This window comes from Entelurus aequoreus, linkage group LG02 (genome assembly GCF_033978785.1).
Source record: "Entelurus aequoreus isolate RoL-2023_Sb linkage group LG02, RoL_Eaeq_v1.1, whole genome shotgun sequence".
Taxonomy (NCBI): domain Eukaryota; kingdom Metazoa; phylum Chordata; class Actinopteri; order Syngnathiformes; family Syngnathidae; genus Entelurus; species Entelurus aequoreus.
This window is the reverse complement of record NC_084732.1, coordinates 5951577-5971438: the sequence shown is the minus strand read 5'-3', so window position 1 is coordinate 5971438 and position 19862 is coordinate 5951577. Positions and strand designations below refer to the sequence as shown.

The following is a 19862-nucleotide window of genomic DNA, read 5'->3' as shown; positions in this document are numbered from 1 at the left end:
GATTTTTTTAAATTTTATTTTTGGTCCATTTTGGGTTGCCGACCCCTACCCTGGGAGTTCTGGTCAACAAATATCCTACTTTTATATTTATTTTTACAATGCAACTCAAAAGGATAAAGTTTTATTTTGAAAAAGATGAAAAATGCAACATGGTTAGCCACGCTGCTCCTACTTGGCGACTAATCCAAAGTCCAGAACACACAATTATCGACACTTGTCTTAAGTTGACCTTAAAAACATTTGAGGTACGTTTGTGGTGGTTTTAGTGTTCCTGGTTCACAGCCCTTAAATCCACTTTGGTGAAAGTCCTCAGCGTGATTGAAGGTTTACCACAGCGGCGCTCGGGTTAGCGTTCCTTTCCACGTGTGCGAGTCCGCCACCTGCACCACAGCAGTGATGGTTGCATGCTGTCAGTGCACGTCAAGGGCTATACAAATAATATTGGATTGATTGATGAACACATGAATACAAAGAAGAGTGAAGAAAAAGTGTATACTATATGAATAAGTGTTGGATATAGATAGACTGAGCCAATGTTTCTTCAGTTGTAGTACACTTTCCCACCACTTGTGGCAGTAATGACAATATCAAGCAAACAGAAGAAGTCTGGAGCTAAAGTCATGGTGAAGTTTAAGTGCAAAAAATATGACCAAAGTGGTGAAGCTGTATTTCCATTTGCACTTCAATTTTATTGACAGTTTATTTAAGAAACATACATTAAATATTTCGGTATTTTTATACATATTTATCTATTTATGTATACATCTATTTCTATGTTTATTTTATACATTTTTGTATTATTAAGTTAGTACAAGAAATATTTTAACGCTGCATAATTATATACAAATTAATTTATTTCATCAGTCCCTTTTTCTGCAGTATATTGATGAGTATTTATTTTTGTAATCAGCCTGACCTAAGCCTTAAAAATAATCCTTGTTATTAACACTTCTTTCATATCATTTGACAAGGTTTGTTATATAATTTAGACTATTAGTAGGTTAGATATAATTATTCAATACCAATAAAATCAATAGTAGGATTACTCATTAACTGTTAGTATTTGAGTGGGCCATATATATATATATATATATATATATATATATATATATATATATATATATATATATATATATATATATATATATATATATATATATATATATATATATATATATATATATATATATATATATATATATATATATATACATACATATATACATTTACATACACATACATATTATACACATATATATATACATACATATATATATATATATATATATATATATATATATACACATACACATATATACTGTATATATATATATATATACATACATATATATATACACATACACATATATATATATATACATACATATATATATATATATATAAACATACACATATATATATACACATATATATATTCATATACTGTATATATATATATATATATATATATATATATATATATATAAATATATATATATATACACATATATATATGCATATATACATATATATATGCATATATACATATATATGCATATATATGTATATATATGCATATATATGCATATATATGCATATATATGCATATATGCATATATATACATATATATGTATATATATGCATATATATATGCATATATATATATATATACATATATATATGCATATATATATACATATAAATGCATATATATATATACATATATATGCATATATATATATGTATATATGCATATATATATGCATATATATATATATATATATGCATATATATATATGCATATATATATATATATATGCATATATATATACATATGCATATATATACATATGCATATATATATATACATATGCATATATATATATATATATATATATATATATATATATATACATATGCATATATATATATATATATATATATATATATATATATATATATATATATATATATATATATATATATATATATATATATATATATATATATATATATATATCCATTTTCTACCGCTTATTCCCTTCGGATATATATATATATATATATATATATATATATATATATATATATATATATATATATATATCCATCCATCCATTTTCTACCGCTTATTCCCTTCGGATATGTATATATATATGCATATATATATATGCATATATATATATATATATATGCATATATATATATATGCATATATATATATATATATATATATATATATATATATATATATATATATATATATATATATATATATATATATATATATGCATATATATATATATATATATATATATATATATATATATATATATATATATATATATATATATATATATATATATATACACACACATATATATATATGTGTGTGTGTGTATAACCTATACATATATGTACATATTTTTTTTAAATAAAATGGATATATAATTAATAATGATTATAATTGAATACTAAGACTTGTTAAGTCAAACATGGATAACTGTGGAGAGAGTGTTTTGTATTTTTTTCCCATCATGCCTTGCCATAGATTCAAATGGGTGTAATTTCACATTTTTATGCTGATTGGACATTTTTTTTTATAATATCCAAAAGTTTCAGTGAGCAGGTTGTGTTTTGTGGGACCGTGTGTGTTGACATTTTATGTTGGTTGGATTATTATTTTTTTCTCCGCGCCATGACTAGAGAAGGTTGTTTGGATTGGGTCATGAAAGTGCATGGAGTGCACACATTCCCAAAAAAAAGCACCTTTAAACCTGTGTTACTCATTTGTCCACATGGTGGTGACCTTTTAACACCAGTCGAAACACCAGGTATGTTTTTTTTCCTGCGCCATGACTAGGGAAGGTTGTTTGGATTGGGTCATATAAGTACCTCCAAATGAAAAGGTGGGCTCACATTAGCCGTAGCGTTAGCTCGATCCCCGACTTTAAATGTGTGTTGTTGTACTTGGTGTCGGACGTTACTCACCTGCATTCTCTTATGAAGAAACATCAGCTTCTGGTTCAGACATTCAATCTCCTGAGAGCAAAGTGTGATTGCATAGTATGAACAAATATGCTGTAAAATACTAAATACAGGCAACGTATATCATAGAACATAACCGTGGTGCATTCAAAGAACCTTGATTAATGTTCGAAACAGAAGCGTCAGTAGCTTTGAAAGACTTAACCCCAGTAGATGCATAATTATAACAGGTCAGAATCGGGTTTAAAAAATACAAAACATTTTGAGAATTTAGGGCATTGTAGTACTCATGTCCATTCATTTAAATGGGAATTTACTGGAAATTTCATTTAAAAAAAATATGATTTTTTTGAAAATATTGATACGAGCATGATTGTCCTCGATGATATGAATGGGTTGGTGTAGGAATCGGTTGAAAAATGAAAAATGAAGTCTATAAATCATTTTTAGTACATTCTGAGTGTGTGTGGGGCAGTGACGTAAGGTTTCGAGTGGGGTGTCTAATAATAATAATAATAATAATAATAATAATAATAATGATAATAATAATAATAATAATAGAATAGAATAGAAAGTACTTTACTGATCCCTGGGGGGAATTCAGCACCATAGTTCGCTTACAATAGACAAAAAACACTAAGGTATTTTTTACATGTGAATAATATACAGTAAATATAGTCTATTATACAGCATTATTCACATGTGAATAACATAAATACAGTCTATTATACAGCATTATTCACATGTGAATAATATAAATACAGTCTATTATACAGCATTATTCACATGTGAATAACATAAATACAGTCTATTATACAGCATTATTCACATGTGAATAACATAAATAAAGTATATTATACAGTATTATTCACATGTGAATAATATAAATACAGTCTATTATACAGCATTATTCACATGTGAATAACATAAATAAAGTATATTATACAGCATTATTCACATGTGAATAACATAAATACAGTCTATTATATAGCATTATTCACATGTGAATAACATAAATAAAGTCCATTATACAGCATTATTCACATGTCCATCCATCCATTTTCTACCGCTTATCCCTTATGGGGTTGCGGGGGGTGCTGGAACCTATCTCAGCTACAATCGGGCGGAAGGCGGGGTACACCCTGGACAAGTCGCCACCTCATCCTTATTCACATGTGAATAATATAAATACAGTCTATTATACAGCATTATTCACATGTGAATAACATAAATACAGTCTATTATACAGCATTATTCACATGTGAATAACATAAATAAAGTATATTATACAGCATTATTCACATGTGAATAACATAAATACAGTCTATTATACAGCATTATTCACATGTGAATAACATAAATACAGTCTATTATACAGCATTATTCACATGTGAATAACATAAATACAGTCTTTTATACAGCATTATTCACATGTGAATAATATAAATGCAGTCTATTATACAGCATTATTCACATGTGATTAATATAAATAGAGTCTATTATACAGCATTATTCACATGTGAATAATATAAATACAGTCTATTATACAGCATTATTCACATGTGAATAATATAAATACAGTCTATTATACAGCATTATTCACATGTGAATAACAAATACAGTCTATTATACAGCATTATTCACATGTGAATAATATAAATACAGTCTATTATACAGCATTATTCACAAGTGAATAATATAAATACAGTCTATTATACAGCATTATTCACATGTGAATAACATAAATACAGTCTATTATACAGCATTATTCGCATGTGAATAATATAAATACAGTCTATTATACAGCATTATTCACATGTGAATAATATAAATACAGTCTATTATACAGCATTATTCACATGTGAATAACATAAAGTATACTATACAGCATTATTCACATGTGAATAATATAAATACAGTCTATTATACAGCATTATTCACATGTGAATAATATAAATACAGTCTATTATACAGCATTATTCACATGTGAATAATATAAATACAGTCTATTATACAGCATTATTCACATGTGAATAGTATAAATACAGTCTATTATACAGCATTATTCACATGTGAATGATATAAATACAGTGTTTTATATGAATAATATAAATACAGTCTATTATACAGCATTATTCACATGTGAATAATATAAATACAGTCTATTATACAGCATTATTCACATGTGAATAATATAAATACAGTCTATTATACAGCATTATTCACATGTGAATAACATAAATAAAGTGTATTATACAGCATTATTCACATGTGAATAACATAAATACAGTCTATTGTATGAATAATATAAATAGAGTCTATTATACAGCATTATTCACATGTGAATAATATAAATAGTCTATTATACAGCATTATTCACATGTGAATAACATAAATAAAGTGTATTATACAGCATTATTCACATGTGAATAACATAAATACAGTCTATTATACAGCATTATTCACATGTGAATAATATAAATACAGTCTATTATACAGCATTATTCACATGTGAATAACATAAATAAAGTGTATTATACAGCATTATTCACATGTGAATAACATAAATACAGTCTATTATACAGCATTATTCACATGTGAATAACATAAATACAGTCTATTATACAGCATTATTCACATGTGAATAACATAAATACAGTCTATTATACAGCATTATTCACATGTGAATAACATAAATACAGTCTATTATACAGCATTATTCACATGTGAATAACATAAATACAGTCTATTATACAGCATTATTCACATGTGAATAACATAAATACAGTCTATTATACAGCATTATTCACATGTGATTAATATAAATAGAGTCTATTATACAGCATTATTCACATGTGATTAATATAAATAGAGTCTATTATACAGCATTATTCACATGTGAATAACATAAATACAGTCTATTATAAAGCATTATTCACATGTGAATAATATAAATAGAGTCTATTATACAGCATTATTCACATGTGAATAATATAAATACAGTCTATTATACAGCATTATTCACATGTGAATAACATAAATAAAGTATATTATACAGCATTATTCACATGTGAATAATATAAATACAGTCTATTATACAGCATTATTCACATGTGAATAATATAAATACAGTCTATTGTACAGCATTATTCACATGTGAATAATATAAATACAGTCTATTATACAGCATTATTCACATGTGAATAACATAAATACAGTCTATTATACAGCATTATTCACATGTGAATAACATAAATAAAGTCTGTTATACAGCATCATGTGAATAATATAAATACAGTCTATTATACAGCATTTATTCACATGTGAACAACATAAATACACTCTATTATACAGCATTATTCACATGTGAATAATATAAATACAGTCTATTATACAGCATTATTCACATGTGAATAATATAAATACAGTCTATTATACAGAATTTATTCACATGTGAATAACATAAATAAAGTCTATTATACAGCATTATTCACATGTGATTAATATAAATAGAGTCCATTATACAGCATTATTCACATGTGATTAATATAAATAGAGTCTATTATACAGCATTATTCACATGTGAATAATATAAATAAAGTCTATTATACAGCATTATTCACATGTGAATAATATAAATGCAGTCTATTATACAGCATTATTCACATGTGAATAACATAAATAAAGTCTATTATACAGCATTATTCACATGTGAATAATATAAATGCAGTCAATTATACAGCATTATTCACATGTGAATAATATAAATACAGTCTATTATACAGCATTATTCACATGTGAATAACATAAATAAAGTGTATTATACAGCATTATTCACATGTGAATAACATAAATACAGTCTATTATACAGCATTATTCACATGTGAATAATATAAATACAGTCTATTATACAGCATTATTCACATGTGAATAACATAAATAAAGTGTATTATACAGCATTATTCACATGTGAATAACATAAATACAGTCTATTATACAGCATTATTCACATGTGAATAACATAAATACAGTCTATTATACAGCATTATTCACATGTGAATAACATAAATACAGTCTATTATACAGCATTATTCACATGTGAATAACATAAATACAGTCTATTATACAGCATTATTCACATGTGAATAACATAAATACAGTCTATTATACAGCATTATTCACATGTGAATAACATAAATACAGTCTATTATACAGCATTATTCACATGTGATTAATATAAATAGAGTCTATTATACAGCATTATTCACATGTGATTAATATAAATAGAGTCTATTATACAGCATTATTCACATGTGAATAACATAAATACAGTCTATTATAAAGCATTATTCACATGTGAATAATATAAATAGAGTCTATTATACAGCATTATTCACATGTGAATAATATAAATACAGTCTATTATACAGCATTATTCACATGTGAATAACATAAATAAAGTATATTATACAGCATTATTCACATGTGAATAATATAAATACAGTCTATTATACAGCATTATTCACATGTGAATAATATAAATACAGTCTATTGTACAGCATTATTCACATGTGAATAATATAAATACAGTCTATTATACAGCATTATTCACATGTGAATAACATAAATACAGTCTATTATACAGCATTATTCACATGTGAATAACATAAATAAAGTCTGTTATACAGCATCATGTGAATAATATAAATACAGTCTATTATACAGCATTTATTCACATGTGAACAACATAAATACACTCTATTATACAGCATTATTCACATGTGAATAATATAAATACAGTCTATTATACAGCATTATTCACATGTGAATAATATAAATACAGTCTATTATACAGAATTTATTCACATGTGAATAACATAAATAAAGTCTATTATACAGCATTATTCACATGTGATTAATATAAATAGAGTCCATTATACAGCATTATTCACATGTGATTAATATAAATAGAGTCTATTATACAGCATTATTCACATGTGAATAATATAAATAAAGTCTATTATACAGCATTATTCACATGTGAATAATATAAATGCAGTCTATTATACAGCATTATTCACATGTGAATAACATAAATAAAGTCTATTATACAGCATTATTCACATGTGAATAATATAAATGCAGTCAATTATACAGCATTATTCACATGTGAATAATATAAATACAGTCTATTATACAGCATTATTCACATGTGAATAATATAAATACAGTCTATTATACAGAATTTATTCACATGTGAATAACATAAATAAAGTCTATTATACAGCATTATTCACATGTGATTAATATAAATAGAGTCCATTATACAGCATTATTCACATGTGATTAATATAAATAGAGTCTATTATACAGCATTATTCACATGTGAATAATATAAATACAGTCTATTATACAGCATTATTCACATGTGAATAACATAAATAAAGTCTATTATACAGCATTATTCACATGTGAATAATATAAATGCAGTCAATTATACAGCATTATTCACATGTGAATAATATAAATACAGTCTATTATACAGCATTATTCACATGTGAATAATATAAATACAGTATATTATATGAATAATATAAATAGAGTCTATTATACAGCATTATTCACAGGTGAATCACATAAATAAAGTCTATTATACAGCATCATGTGAATAATATAAATACAGTCTATTATACAGCATTTATTCACATGTGAATAACATAAATACAGTCTATTATACAGCATTATTCACATGTGAATAATATAAATACAGTATATTATATGAATAATATAAATAGAGTCTATTATACAGCATTATTCACATGTGAATAACATAAATAAAGTCTATTACACAGCATCATGTGAATAATATAAATACAGTCTATTATACAGCATTATTCACATGTGAATAATATAAATACAGTCTATTATACAGCATTATTCACATGTGAATAACATAAATACAGACCAAATTGGGGCAAGGAATAGAATCTTGTTTAGGGCCACACAAAGCACAACTTTAAAGCCTACAAACTCTTATTTTGCCATTTCCTGTTGCATCTGTGTGAGAAATTCAGGAAGTGAGCTAAGCATTGTATCAGGACAAAAGGTATTAATGTTTTGTGGCAAACCGTCAGACATTTTTAGCGGTTTACCTGGCTGAGTTTCTCATTGCGTCTGAGTTTTATCTGGGGCAGAAGCTCTTCCAGTCTCTGAATCTGCAGTAAAAACACACCATTTTTGAAATAAATATGGCAGAGGGCTGTAAAAGTTGGAATTATCAATAAATACACTGTCAAAAATCGAGATATTATTTACTGTATACCCGCTTGTCAATGGTGTGCAGCCTCGTCTTCATGCTTTTGTTGATCACGGTCATGGGGAGGCTTTTAGGGGTCGGACGCACTAGGAACCAAACAATCGCAAAAAACATATTCATCCTCATTTTTAATGAATGAAGGGATATTTAGTGTGTAAATAAATCATCTTACCATGCTGGAAGATCTTGGCTACTTCAAGCAAATAAGGCCTGTAAGGAGGAACAAACATATATTATATACACTAAACCCTAGTCTTAGTTATATATTATATATGCATTATATATTATATTATTATATATATATTATATACACGTTTGGTGTGTTTTATGCTCTAAACAGCAGTGGTGGTCTTAATAAAAAAAGCTGCAGTTATAGAAATAGCCACTAGAGAGCAGATGGTGTCAGCGGTCCACATTAATTAAATTAAATAAAAATTATTTAAATCAAAAATAATAATAATGATTTAATAATTAAATTTGGTAACACAATCTATAAAAAAATTTTAAAAAAGTATGATTTTTTTTTAAATAAAATCCTGTGGCTAAATGATTTCTAATTTTAAAAATTATTTCATTTACTTTATATTTACAAAAAAATAAACTAAAACTACTTAATTTAAAAAAAAAAATGTAATAATTAAATTTGGTAACAAAATCTATAAAAAATATATATATATTTTTTTTTTTATAAAATCCTGTGGCTAAATGATTTCTAATTTTAAAAATAATTTCATTGACTTTATATTTAGAAAAACAAAACTAAAACTACTTAATAAATATAATAAATAAAACAAATGTTAGGTTTTTTTGGCACAGTAAATTGTATTTGGAAAATGGTAGTTTGATTGTCGAAGGTGAGTGGAGTTTGTGGATTCGGGTGAGAAATATGGAAGTTACGCATGTTTGAAAACTCCTTTTTAATGGGCTTAATGTCCCGGAAAACCGGGAATTCTGGGTAATCTGGGATTTGTTTTTGTTTTTTCAGAAAGCCGGTCGACCCGTACATTTTTATACTAGAACGGTTCCGGCAAACTTTTACGGAATAAGAAGTGGAACAATAATAAAAAAAATAATAACAATAATAATAATAAATATATTAATTTTGATTGGTAACTTTACTCTGAAAAAAGACTACTCTATTTTCGTATCATAATATGACTTGTTTTAAATATTATTAATAGGCTGAACAATTTGAAGTTGTAATGGTTTGAAGGAGATGACAAATGTGGAAGTTAGAGCCAAAATCTGGAGAATAATAATAATAATAATAATAATAAATAGATACATTTTGGTGTAGAAAACTATATGTGTGAATGTTTTGGAGCGTTCACACAATTACCTGAAAACATTACAATGGTTGTACTGACATTTTCTTTTATGAGATAATAAAACATTGCAATGAATAAATCAATGCATACGTGTGCTTGCTGTTTGCAGGGATGGAGCAGTTCAGAGGGATCAAACTCCCGCGCTGGTTTCTGATCTAAACAAACAAACAAGACACAGAATTGTTCCGACGCGCTTGTTGCACTTTGTGTGTGCGCTACCTTGAACACCACGTCCGAGGAGCACAGGCCAAAGGAGGCGGCGAGCATCTGAAAGGAAATAAAAGGTCACTAGACAAAGACTGGGCCCAAACGTGTTGCCATGACAACATGGTAATCAACGCGCTGACCACTTACCTGCATGACGGCCGACGCGTCGGCTGCTAGAGGGATGGACACCTCACGAAGAGCCACCACTCTGTCATCTGCGACACACCATAATAATAATAATAACTAGAAGAGGCAATTGCTGAAGGAATTGCATGTGAATGCTCCAATGCTGAAGTTGAACGGAAATGCTGACAGAAAGTAGTAGGAATGTAAGAACAGTTTCAATGTTGGAATGCTTTGAATAGCTTGATAAATGTGGGAATTGTGCAACTTGGAAAAATGTCCCATTCATTTCAGTGGGAACTTCCTGGAAATTTGGGAATTATGGGAAAAGCAGGATTTTTTTGAAAATGATTAGGAGCATGAACGTCCTGGAGGAGCTGAATGGGTTGGTGTTGGAATTGTTTAAATCGGGCACGAAATGTTGAAGTAGTAAATGGTATTAGGGAATTTCGGGAAAATCTGGAAATGTTTTGAACTTGGAAAAAGGGTAGTTCTCATTTTCGGAATGGTGGAATTTGTTAAAGGTGGACTGGTTTGAATGGGTTGAAGAATGTGGGAATTGGGGAAGTTTGAAAAATGGCCAATTAATTTAAATGGGAACTTCCTGGAAATTTGGGAATTATGGGAAAAGCGGGATTTTTAAAAAAATTATTAGGAGCACAAACGTCCTGAAGGAGCTGAAATGGTTGGTGTTGGAATTGTTTAAATCGGGCAAGAAATGTTGAAGTAGTAAATGGTCTTAGGGAATTTCGGGAAAATCTGGGAAAAAAATTTACTTGGGAAAAGGGTAGTTTGAATTTCCAGAATGGTGGAATGTGTTGTAGGTGGGGTGGTTTGAATGGGTTGAAGAATGTGGGAATTGTGGAAGTTTGAAAAATGGCCAATTAATTTAAATGGGAACTTCCTGGAAATTTGGGAATTGTGGGAAAAGCGGGATTTTTTTTAAAAACGATTAGAAGCATGAACGTCCTGAAGGAGCTGAATTGGTTGGTGTTGGAATTGTTTAAATCGGGCAAGAAATGTTGAAGTAGTAAATGGTATTGGGGAATTTCGGGAAAATCTGGAAATTTTTTGAACTTGGAAAAAGGGTAGTTTTCATTTTCAGAATGGTGAAATGTGTTGAAGGTGGACTGGTTTGAATGGGTTGAAGAATGTGGGAATTGGGGAAGTTTGAAAAATGGCCAATTCATTTAAATGGGAACTTCCTGGAAATTTGGGAATTATGGGAAAAGCGGGATTTTAAAAAAAATGATTAGGAGCACAAACGTCCTGAAGGAGCTGAATTGGTTGGTGTTGGAATTGTTTAAATCGGGCACGAAATGTTGAAGTAGTAAATGGTATTAGGGAATTTCGGGAAAATCTGGAAATGTTTTGAACTTGCAAAAAGGGTAGTTTTCATTTTCGGAATGGTGGAATTTGTTAAAGGTGGACTGGTTTGAATGGGTTGAAGAATGTGGGAATTGGGGAAGTTTGAAAAATGGCCAATTAATTTAAATGGGAACTACCTGGAAATTTGGGAATTATGGGAAAAGCAGGATTTTTTTGAAAACGTTTAGAAGCATGAACGTCCTGAAGGAGCTGAATTGGTTGGTGTTGGAATTGTTTAAATCGGGCAAGAAATGTTGAAGTAGTAAATGGTATTAGGGAATTTCGAGAAAATCTGGAAATTTTTTGAACATGGAAAAAGGGTAGTTTGAATTTCCAGAAAGGTGGAATGTGTTGTAGGTGGGATGGTTTGAATGGGTTGAAGAATGTGGGAATTGGGGAAGTTTGAAAAATGGCCAATTAATTTAAATGGGAACTTCCTGGAAATTTGGGGATTATGGGAAAAGCGGGATCTTTAAAAAAATGATTAGGAGCATGAACGTCCTGAAGGAGCTGAATTGGTTGGTGTTGGAATTGTTTAAATCGGGCAAGAAATGTTGAAGTAGTAAATGGTATTAGGGAATTTCGGGAAAATCTGGAAATGTTTTGAACTTGGAAAAAGGGTAGTTCTCATTTTCAGAATGGTGGAATGTGTTGAAGGTGGACTGGTTTGAATGGGTTGAAGAATGTGGGAATTGGGGAAGTTTGAAAAATGGCCAATTAATTTAAATGAGAACTTCCTGGAAATTTGGGAATTATGGGAAAAGCTGGATTTTTTTGAAAACGATTAGAAGCATGAACGTCCTGAAGGAGCTGAATTGGTAGGTGTTGGAATTGTTTAAATTGGGCAAGAAATGTTGAAGTAGTAAATGGTATTAGGGAATTTCGGGAAAATCTGGAAATTTTTTGAACTTGGAAAAAGGGTAGTTTTCATTTTCAGAATGGTGAAATGTGTTGAAGGTGGACTGGTTTGAATGGGTTGAAGAATGTGGGAATTGTGGAAGTTTGAAAAATGGCCAATTAATTTAAATGGGAACTTCCTGGAAATTTGGGAATTATGGGAAAAGCGGGATTTTTTTGAAAATGATTAGGAGCATGAACGTCCTGAAGGAGCTGAATTGGTTGGTGTTAGAATTGTTTAAATCGGGCAAGAAATGTTGAAGTAGTAAATGGTATTAGGAAATTTCGGGAAAATCTGGAAAGAATTTAACTTGGGAAAAGGGTAGTTTGAATTTCCAGAATGGTGGAATGTGTTGAAGGTGCAATGGTTTGAATGGGTTGAAGAATGTGGGAATTGTGGAAGTTTGAAAAATGGCCAATTAATTTAAATGGGAACTTCCTGGAAATTTGGGGATTATGGGAAAAGCGGGATCTTTAAAAAAATGATTAGGAGCACGAACGTCCTGAAGGAGCTGAATTGGTTGGTGTTGGAATTGTTTAAATCGGGCAAGAAATGTTGAAGTAGTAAATGGTATTAGGAAATTTCGGGAAAATCTGGAAAGAATTTAACTCGGGAAAAGGGTAGTTTGAATTTCCAGAATGGTGGAATGTGTTGAAGGTGCAATGGTTTGAATGGGTTGAAGAATGTGGGAATTGTGGAAGTTTGAAAAATGGCCAATTAATTTAAATGGGAACTTCCTGGAAATTTGGGGATTATGGGAAAAGCGGGATCTTTAAAAAAATGATTAGGAGCACGAACGTCCTGAAGGAGCTGAATTGGTTGGTGTTGGAATTGTTTAAATCGGGCAAGAAATGTTGAAGTAGTAAATGGTATTAGGAAATTTCGGGAAAATCTGGAAAGAATTTAACTCGGGAAAAGGGTAGTTTGAATTTCCAGAATGGTGGAATGTGTTGTAGGTGGAATGGGTTGAAGAATGTGGGAATTGTGGAAGTTTGAAAAATGGCCAATTAATTTAAATGGGAACTTCCTGGAAATTTGGGAATTATGGGAAAAGCTGGATTTTTAGAAAATGATTAGGAGCATGAACGTCCTGAAGGAGATGAATTGATTGGTGTTGGAATTGTTTAAATCGGGCAGGAAATGTTGAAGTAGTAAATGGTATTAGGGAATTTCGGGAAAATCTGGAAATTTTTTGAACTTGCAAAAAGGGTAGTTTTCATTCTCGGAATGGTGGAATTTGTTAAAGGTGGACTGGTTTGAATGGGTTGAAGAATGTGGGAATTGGGGAAGTTTGAAAAATGGCCAATCAATTTAAATGGGAACTTCCTGGAAATTTGGGAATTATGGGAAAAGCGGGATTTTTTTAAAAACGATTAGAAGCATGAACTTCCTGAAGGAGCTGAATTGGTTGGTGTTGGAATTGTTTAAATTGGGCACGAAATGTTGAAGTAGTAAATGGTATTAGGGAATTTCAGGAAAATCTGGAAATTTTTTGAACTTGGAAAAAGGGTAGTTCTAATTTTCAGAATGGTGGAATGTGTTGAAGGTGGACTGGTTTGAATGGGTTGAAGAATGTGGGAATTGTGGAAGTTTGAAAAATGGCCAATTAATTTAAATGGGAACTTCCTGGAAATTTGGGAATTGTGGGAAAAGCGGGATTTTTTTGAAAACGATTAGAAGCATGAACGTCCTGAAGGAGCTGAATTGGTTGGTGTTGGAATTGTTTAAATCGGCCAAGAAATGTTGAAGTAGTAAATGGTATTGGGGAATTTCGGGAAAATCTGGAATTTTTTTGAACATGTAAAAAGGGTAGTTTGAATTTCCAGAATGGTGGAATGTGTTGAAGGTGGACTGGCTTGAATGGGTTGAAGAATGTGGGAATTGTGGAAGTTTGAAAAATGGCCAATTAATTTAAATGGGAACTTCCTGGAAATTTGGGAATTATGGGAAAAGCGGGATTTTTTAAAAATGATCAGGAGCATGAACGTCCTGAAGGAGCTGAATTGGTTGGTGTTGGAATTGTCTAAATGGGGCAAGAAATGTTATAGTAGTAAATGGTATTAGGGAATTTCGGGAAAATCAGGACAATTTTATGAACTTGGAAAAAGGGTAGTTTTCATTTTCAGAATGGTGGAATGTGTTGAAGGTGGAATGTTTTGAATGGGTTGAAGAATGTGGAAGTTTGAAAAATGGCCAATTCATTTTGAATGGGGAAAATGCAACAAAAAAAAAGAAGGAATTATGGGAAATCCAGGAATTTTTTTTTTTTAATTGTTAAAGTAGAGCACAAAATTCCTGAACAGGCTGAATATTTAGAAGTTGGAAGAGTTTGAATCAGATGAAAAATGTGTAAGTTGTGGGACTTTGAAGACTTTGATTTCAATGGGAATTTCAGAAAAAATTGGGAATTTCGGTAAAAGCTGGAATTTTTTGAAAATGTTAAAAAAAAAAAAAACTTTAATGGTCTGAATGAGTTGAAATGGTTGGTGTTGGAATTTTTCAAATCAATCGAGAAATTTTGAAGTAGTAACATGCTCAACTGAGAAATGGTATTACGGAATTCCTGGAATTTCGGGAAAACCGGGAATTTTTCCAGTTCGAAAAACAACTTTGTTTTTTGTCCTGATTAAGAGGAATGTTTTGACTGTGGAACGGTTGAAATGTGTTGAGAAATGTGGAAGAAGTAGTCGCCAGAAAAAAGGGTGGAAATAGGGCTTTGGAAAACCAGGAATTCTGGAAAATCCTGGAATTTTTTTGAACTTGGAAAAGGGGAAGTTAGAATTTCCAGAATGGTGGAGGTGAAATGGTTTGAATAGGTTGAAAAGTGTGGAAATGGTGAAAGTTTGAAAAATGGCCAATTCATTTTGAATGGGAAAAATGTCCCGGAAAACCTGGAATTCTGGGAAATCTGGGAATTTTTGGCATTTGTCCAGGGAAAGCCCGCGATTCCCGAATAGGCTGAACGCTTTGAAGTTGGAACGGTTTGAATCGGATGAAAAATGTGGGAGTTGTGGAACTATGAAGAATGTCCCATTCATTTCATTGGGAATTTCATGGAAATTTCGAGGAAAGCAGGGAATTTTTGGGAAAATGTTAAAAAACTTGAATGTTGTGAATGAGTTGAAATGGTTGGTGTTGGAACTTTTCAAAAGGGTCGAGAAATGTTGAAGTAGTAACATTTTTAATTGAGAAATGGTGTTATGGAATTCCAGGAATTTCGGGTAAAGCGGGAATTTTTTGGAAAAGTTAAAAAACTTGAATGTTGTGAATGAGTTGAAATGGTTGGTGTTGGAACTTTTCAAAACGATCGAGAAATGTTGAAGTAGTAACATTTTTAATTGAAAAATGGTATTAAGGAATTCCAGGAATTTCGGGTAAAGCGGGAATTTTTTGGAAAAGTAAAAAAACTTGAATGATGTGAATGAGTTGAAATGGTTGGTGTTGGAACTTTTCAAAACGATCGAGAAATGTTGAAGTAGTAACATTTTTAATTGAAAAATGGTATTAAGGAATTCCAGGAATTTCGGGTAAAGCAGGAATTTTTTGGAAAATGTTAAAAAACTTGAATGTTGTGAATGAGTTGAAATGGTTGGTGTTGGAACTTTTCAAAACGGTCGAGAAATGTTGAAGTAGTAACATTTTTAATTGAAAAATGGTATTAAGGAATTCCAGGAATTTCGGGTAAAGCGGGAATTTTTTGGAAAAGTTAAAAAACTTGAATGTTGATAATGAGTTGAAATGGTTGGTGTTGGAACTTTTCAAAACTATCGAGAAATGTTGAAGTAGTAACATTTTTCATTGAAAAATGGTATTAAGGAATTCCAGGAATTTCGGGAAAAGCGGGAATTTTTCCAGTTCAAAAAACAAATTGTTTTTTTGTCCTGATTAATAGGAATGTTTTGACAGTAGAATAATTGAAGTGGGTTGACAAAAATGTGGAAGTAGTCAACAGAAAAAAGGGTTTGAAAAAATTTAAATTTCTGGGAATTCCTGGAATTTTTTTGAACTTGAAAAAATTATAGTTGGGATATTTTTTTTTTAAAAGCATAAATTTGCAGTTTTATAAAAAAAAACTAGAAAAAAGCTACAGTTGCAATGTTACAAGAAAAAGGTCGTAAAATTACAAGAAAGTCATGATGTTGGAAAAATACAAATTTGCGACCGTATAAAAATAATGGGAATTTCGAGGAAAGCGGGAATTTTTTGGAAAATGTTAAAAAAAAAAAAACTTTGTTTTTTTGTCCTGATTAACAGGAATGTTTTGACAGTGGAACAATTGAAGTGGGTTGACAAATGTGGAAGTAGTCAACGGAAAAAAGGGTTTGAAAAAAATGGAAATTTCTGGGAATTCCTGGAATTTTTTTTAACTTGAAAAAATGATAGTTGGGATATTTTTTTAAAAAAAGCATAACTACAGTGTTTTATAAAAATTAAAAAAAACTAGAAAAAAGCTACAGCTTTCTGCTCCGCAGCTCCCAGTCTGTGGAATGCTCTCCCTGACCACCTGAGGGCACCACAGACTGTGGATGCTTATAATAAAGGCTTAAAAACCCTTCTTTTTTAAAAAAAAAAAACCTTCTTATAGATATATGCATACTAGTTCTAGCTATTAGGCGGTTCTAGTTTTTATTATCTTTTTATTTTTTTTCAGTACACTGTAGCACTTTGAGGTTGTTTGCTCAATGTAAAGTGATTTTTACAAATAAAATATATTATTATTATTATTATTATTACAGTTGCAATGTTACAGGAAAAAGGTCGCGAAATTACAAGAAAGTCACGATGTTGGAAAAATACAAATTTGCGACCCTATGAAAATAATGGGAATTTCAAGGAAAGCGGGAATTTTTTGGAAAATGTTAAAAAAAAACTTGAATGTTGTGAATGAGTTAAAATGGTTGGTGTTTGTAACTTTTCAAAACGGTCGAGAAATCTTGAAGTAGTAACATTTTTGATTGAGAAATGTTTTTCAGGAATTCCAGGAAAAGCGGGAATTTTTCCTGTTCAAAAAACAACTTTGTTTTTTTGTCCCGATTAACAGGAATGTTTTGACAGTGGAACAATTGAAGTGGGTTGACAAAAATGTGGAAGTAGTCAACAGAAAAAAGGGTTTGAAAAAAAAGGAAATTTCTGGGAATTCCTGGAATTTTTTTGAACTTGAAAAAATGATAGTTGGGATATTTTTTTTTTTAAAAAGCATACATTTGCAGTGTTTTATAAAAAAAACTACAAAAAAGCTACAGTTGCAATGTTACAAGAAAAAGGTCGTAAAATTACAAGAAAGTCACGATATTGGAAAAATACAAATTTGCAACGGTATAAAAATAATGGGAATTTCGAGGAAAGCGGGAATTTTTTGGAAAATGTTTTAAAAAAAAACTTTGTTTTTTTGTCCTGATTAACAAGAATGTTTTGACAGTGGAACAATTGAAGTGGGTTGACAAAAATGTGGAAGTAGTCAACAGAAAAAAGAGTTTGAAAAAAATTCACATTTGTAGGAATTCCTGCAATTTTTTTGAACTTGAAAAAATGATAGTTGGGATATTTTTTTTTTTAAAAAGCATAACTACAGTGTTTTATAAAAAATTTTAAAAAAATAGAAAAAAGCTACAGCTTTCTGCTCCGCAGCTCCCAGTCTGTGGAATGCTCTCCCTGACCACCTGAGGGCACCACAGACTGTGGATGCTTTTTAAAAAGGCTTAAAAACCCTTCTTTTAAAAAAAAAAAAAAAAAAAAGCCTTTTTATAGATATATGCATACTAGTTCTAGCTATTAGGCTGTTCTAGTTTTTATTTTTTTTAATTATTATTTTCAATACACTGTAGCACTTTGAGGTTGTTTGCTCAATGTGTATTATTATTATTATTATTACAGTTGCAATGTTACAAGAAAAGGGTCGTGAAATTACAAGAAAGTCACGATGTTGGAAAAATACAAATTTGCGAGCGTATAAAAATAATGCTGTAGTTTGAGGAGAAAAAGTTCACATGTTCACAAACTAAGTCAATAAATCCTTGGGCATAAAATGTTTTGCTTTTGTTCATACAATTTTCTGTAATAAAATTGGAACATCGTTATAGTTGCATTGTAACAAGTATTGACTTGGTATCGTCTCGATACCAACCCTCCTGTATCGCGGCACTTGATTGTCAATGGCAGCTGTTGGATTGGGAGAAAAGCTTCCCGAATCAACTTATACTGAAAAACAACTTTTAAAAACAACCTGAGACCAAAAAAAACGTCAAATTTATGGCTATAAATACACTTTATAGTTAAAAAATATGACGTTTAAACTCGGTTTGGTTGCTACGGATACCGGCGCGCGCGCCCACAGCACAACCGTTTTGAGTGAATGTGTCGACTTTTTTTTCACGGTCGTAAAGCTCGAAAAGTCGAGAAGAAAACAACTCACCGTTCTTGTCAAGTCGTTTGAGGGCGAGCCAAGTCTTGGAGACACGCGTTGTTGGCTCACAGGCGACATTAGACATCTTTTTAATGACCGGACGACACCACACTGACTCGGCAGACATGGACCGGATACGCTGGGACGGGCTGCATCCGGTGTGGCACTTTCAAAATAAAACTGATAATCCAGCCGTGAGGCGAAACTAAAGCACAGCAGTCGGAATTACG

General features: G+C 30.3%; 1 protein-coding gene across 1 annotated transcript; it reads right to left on the bottom strand.

Annotated features, from left to right (window-relative positions):
• si:zfos-1056e6.1 (uncharacterized protein LOC107988029 homolog) lies at nucleotides 1-19793 on the bottom strand. The gene is made up of 9 exons (XM_062020816.1): nucleotides 19642-19793; nucleotides 10988-11055; nucleotides 10853-10900; nucleotides 10724-10788; nucleotides 9478-9515; nucleotides 9312-9391; nucleotides 9142-9204; nucleotides 2993-3043; nucleotides 1-380 (listed from the first exon to the last, which is right to left on the bottom strand). Exons 1-9 carry the CDS (start codon nucleotides 19757-19759, stop codon nucleotides 327-329), a joined length of 585 nt encoding a protein of 194 aa, XP_061876800.1. The 5' UTR covers nucleotides 19760-19793; the 3' UTR covers nucleotides 1-326.
• Nucleotides 19794-19862: the final 69 nt, after the last annotated feature.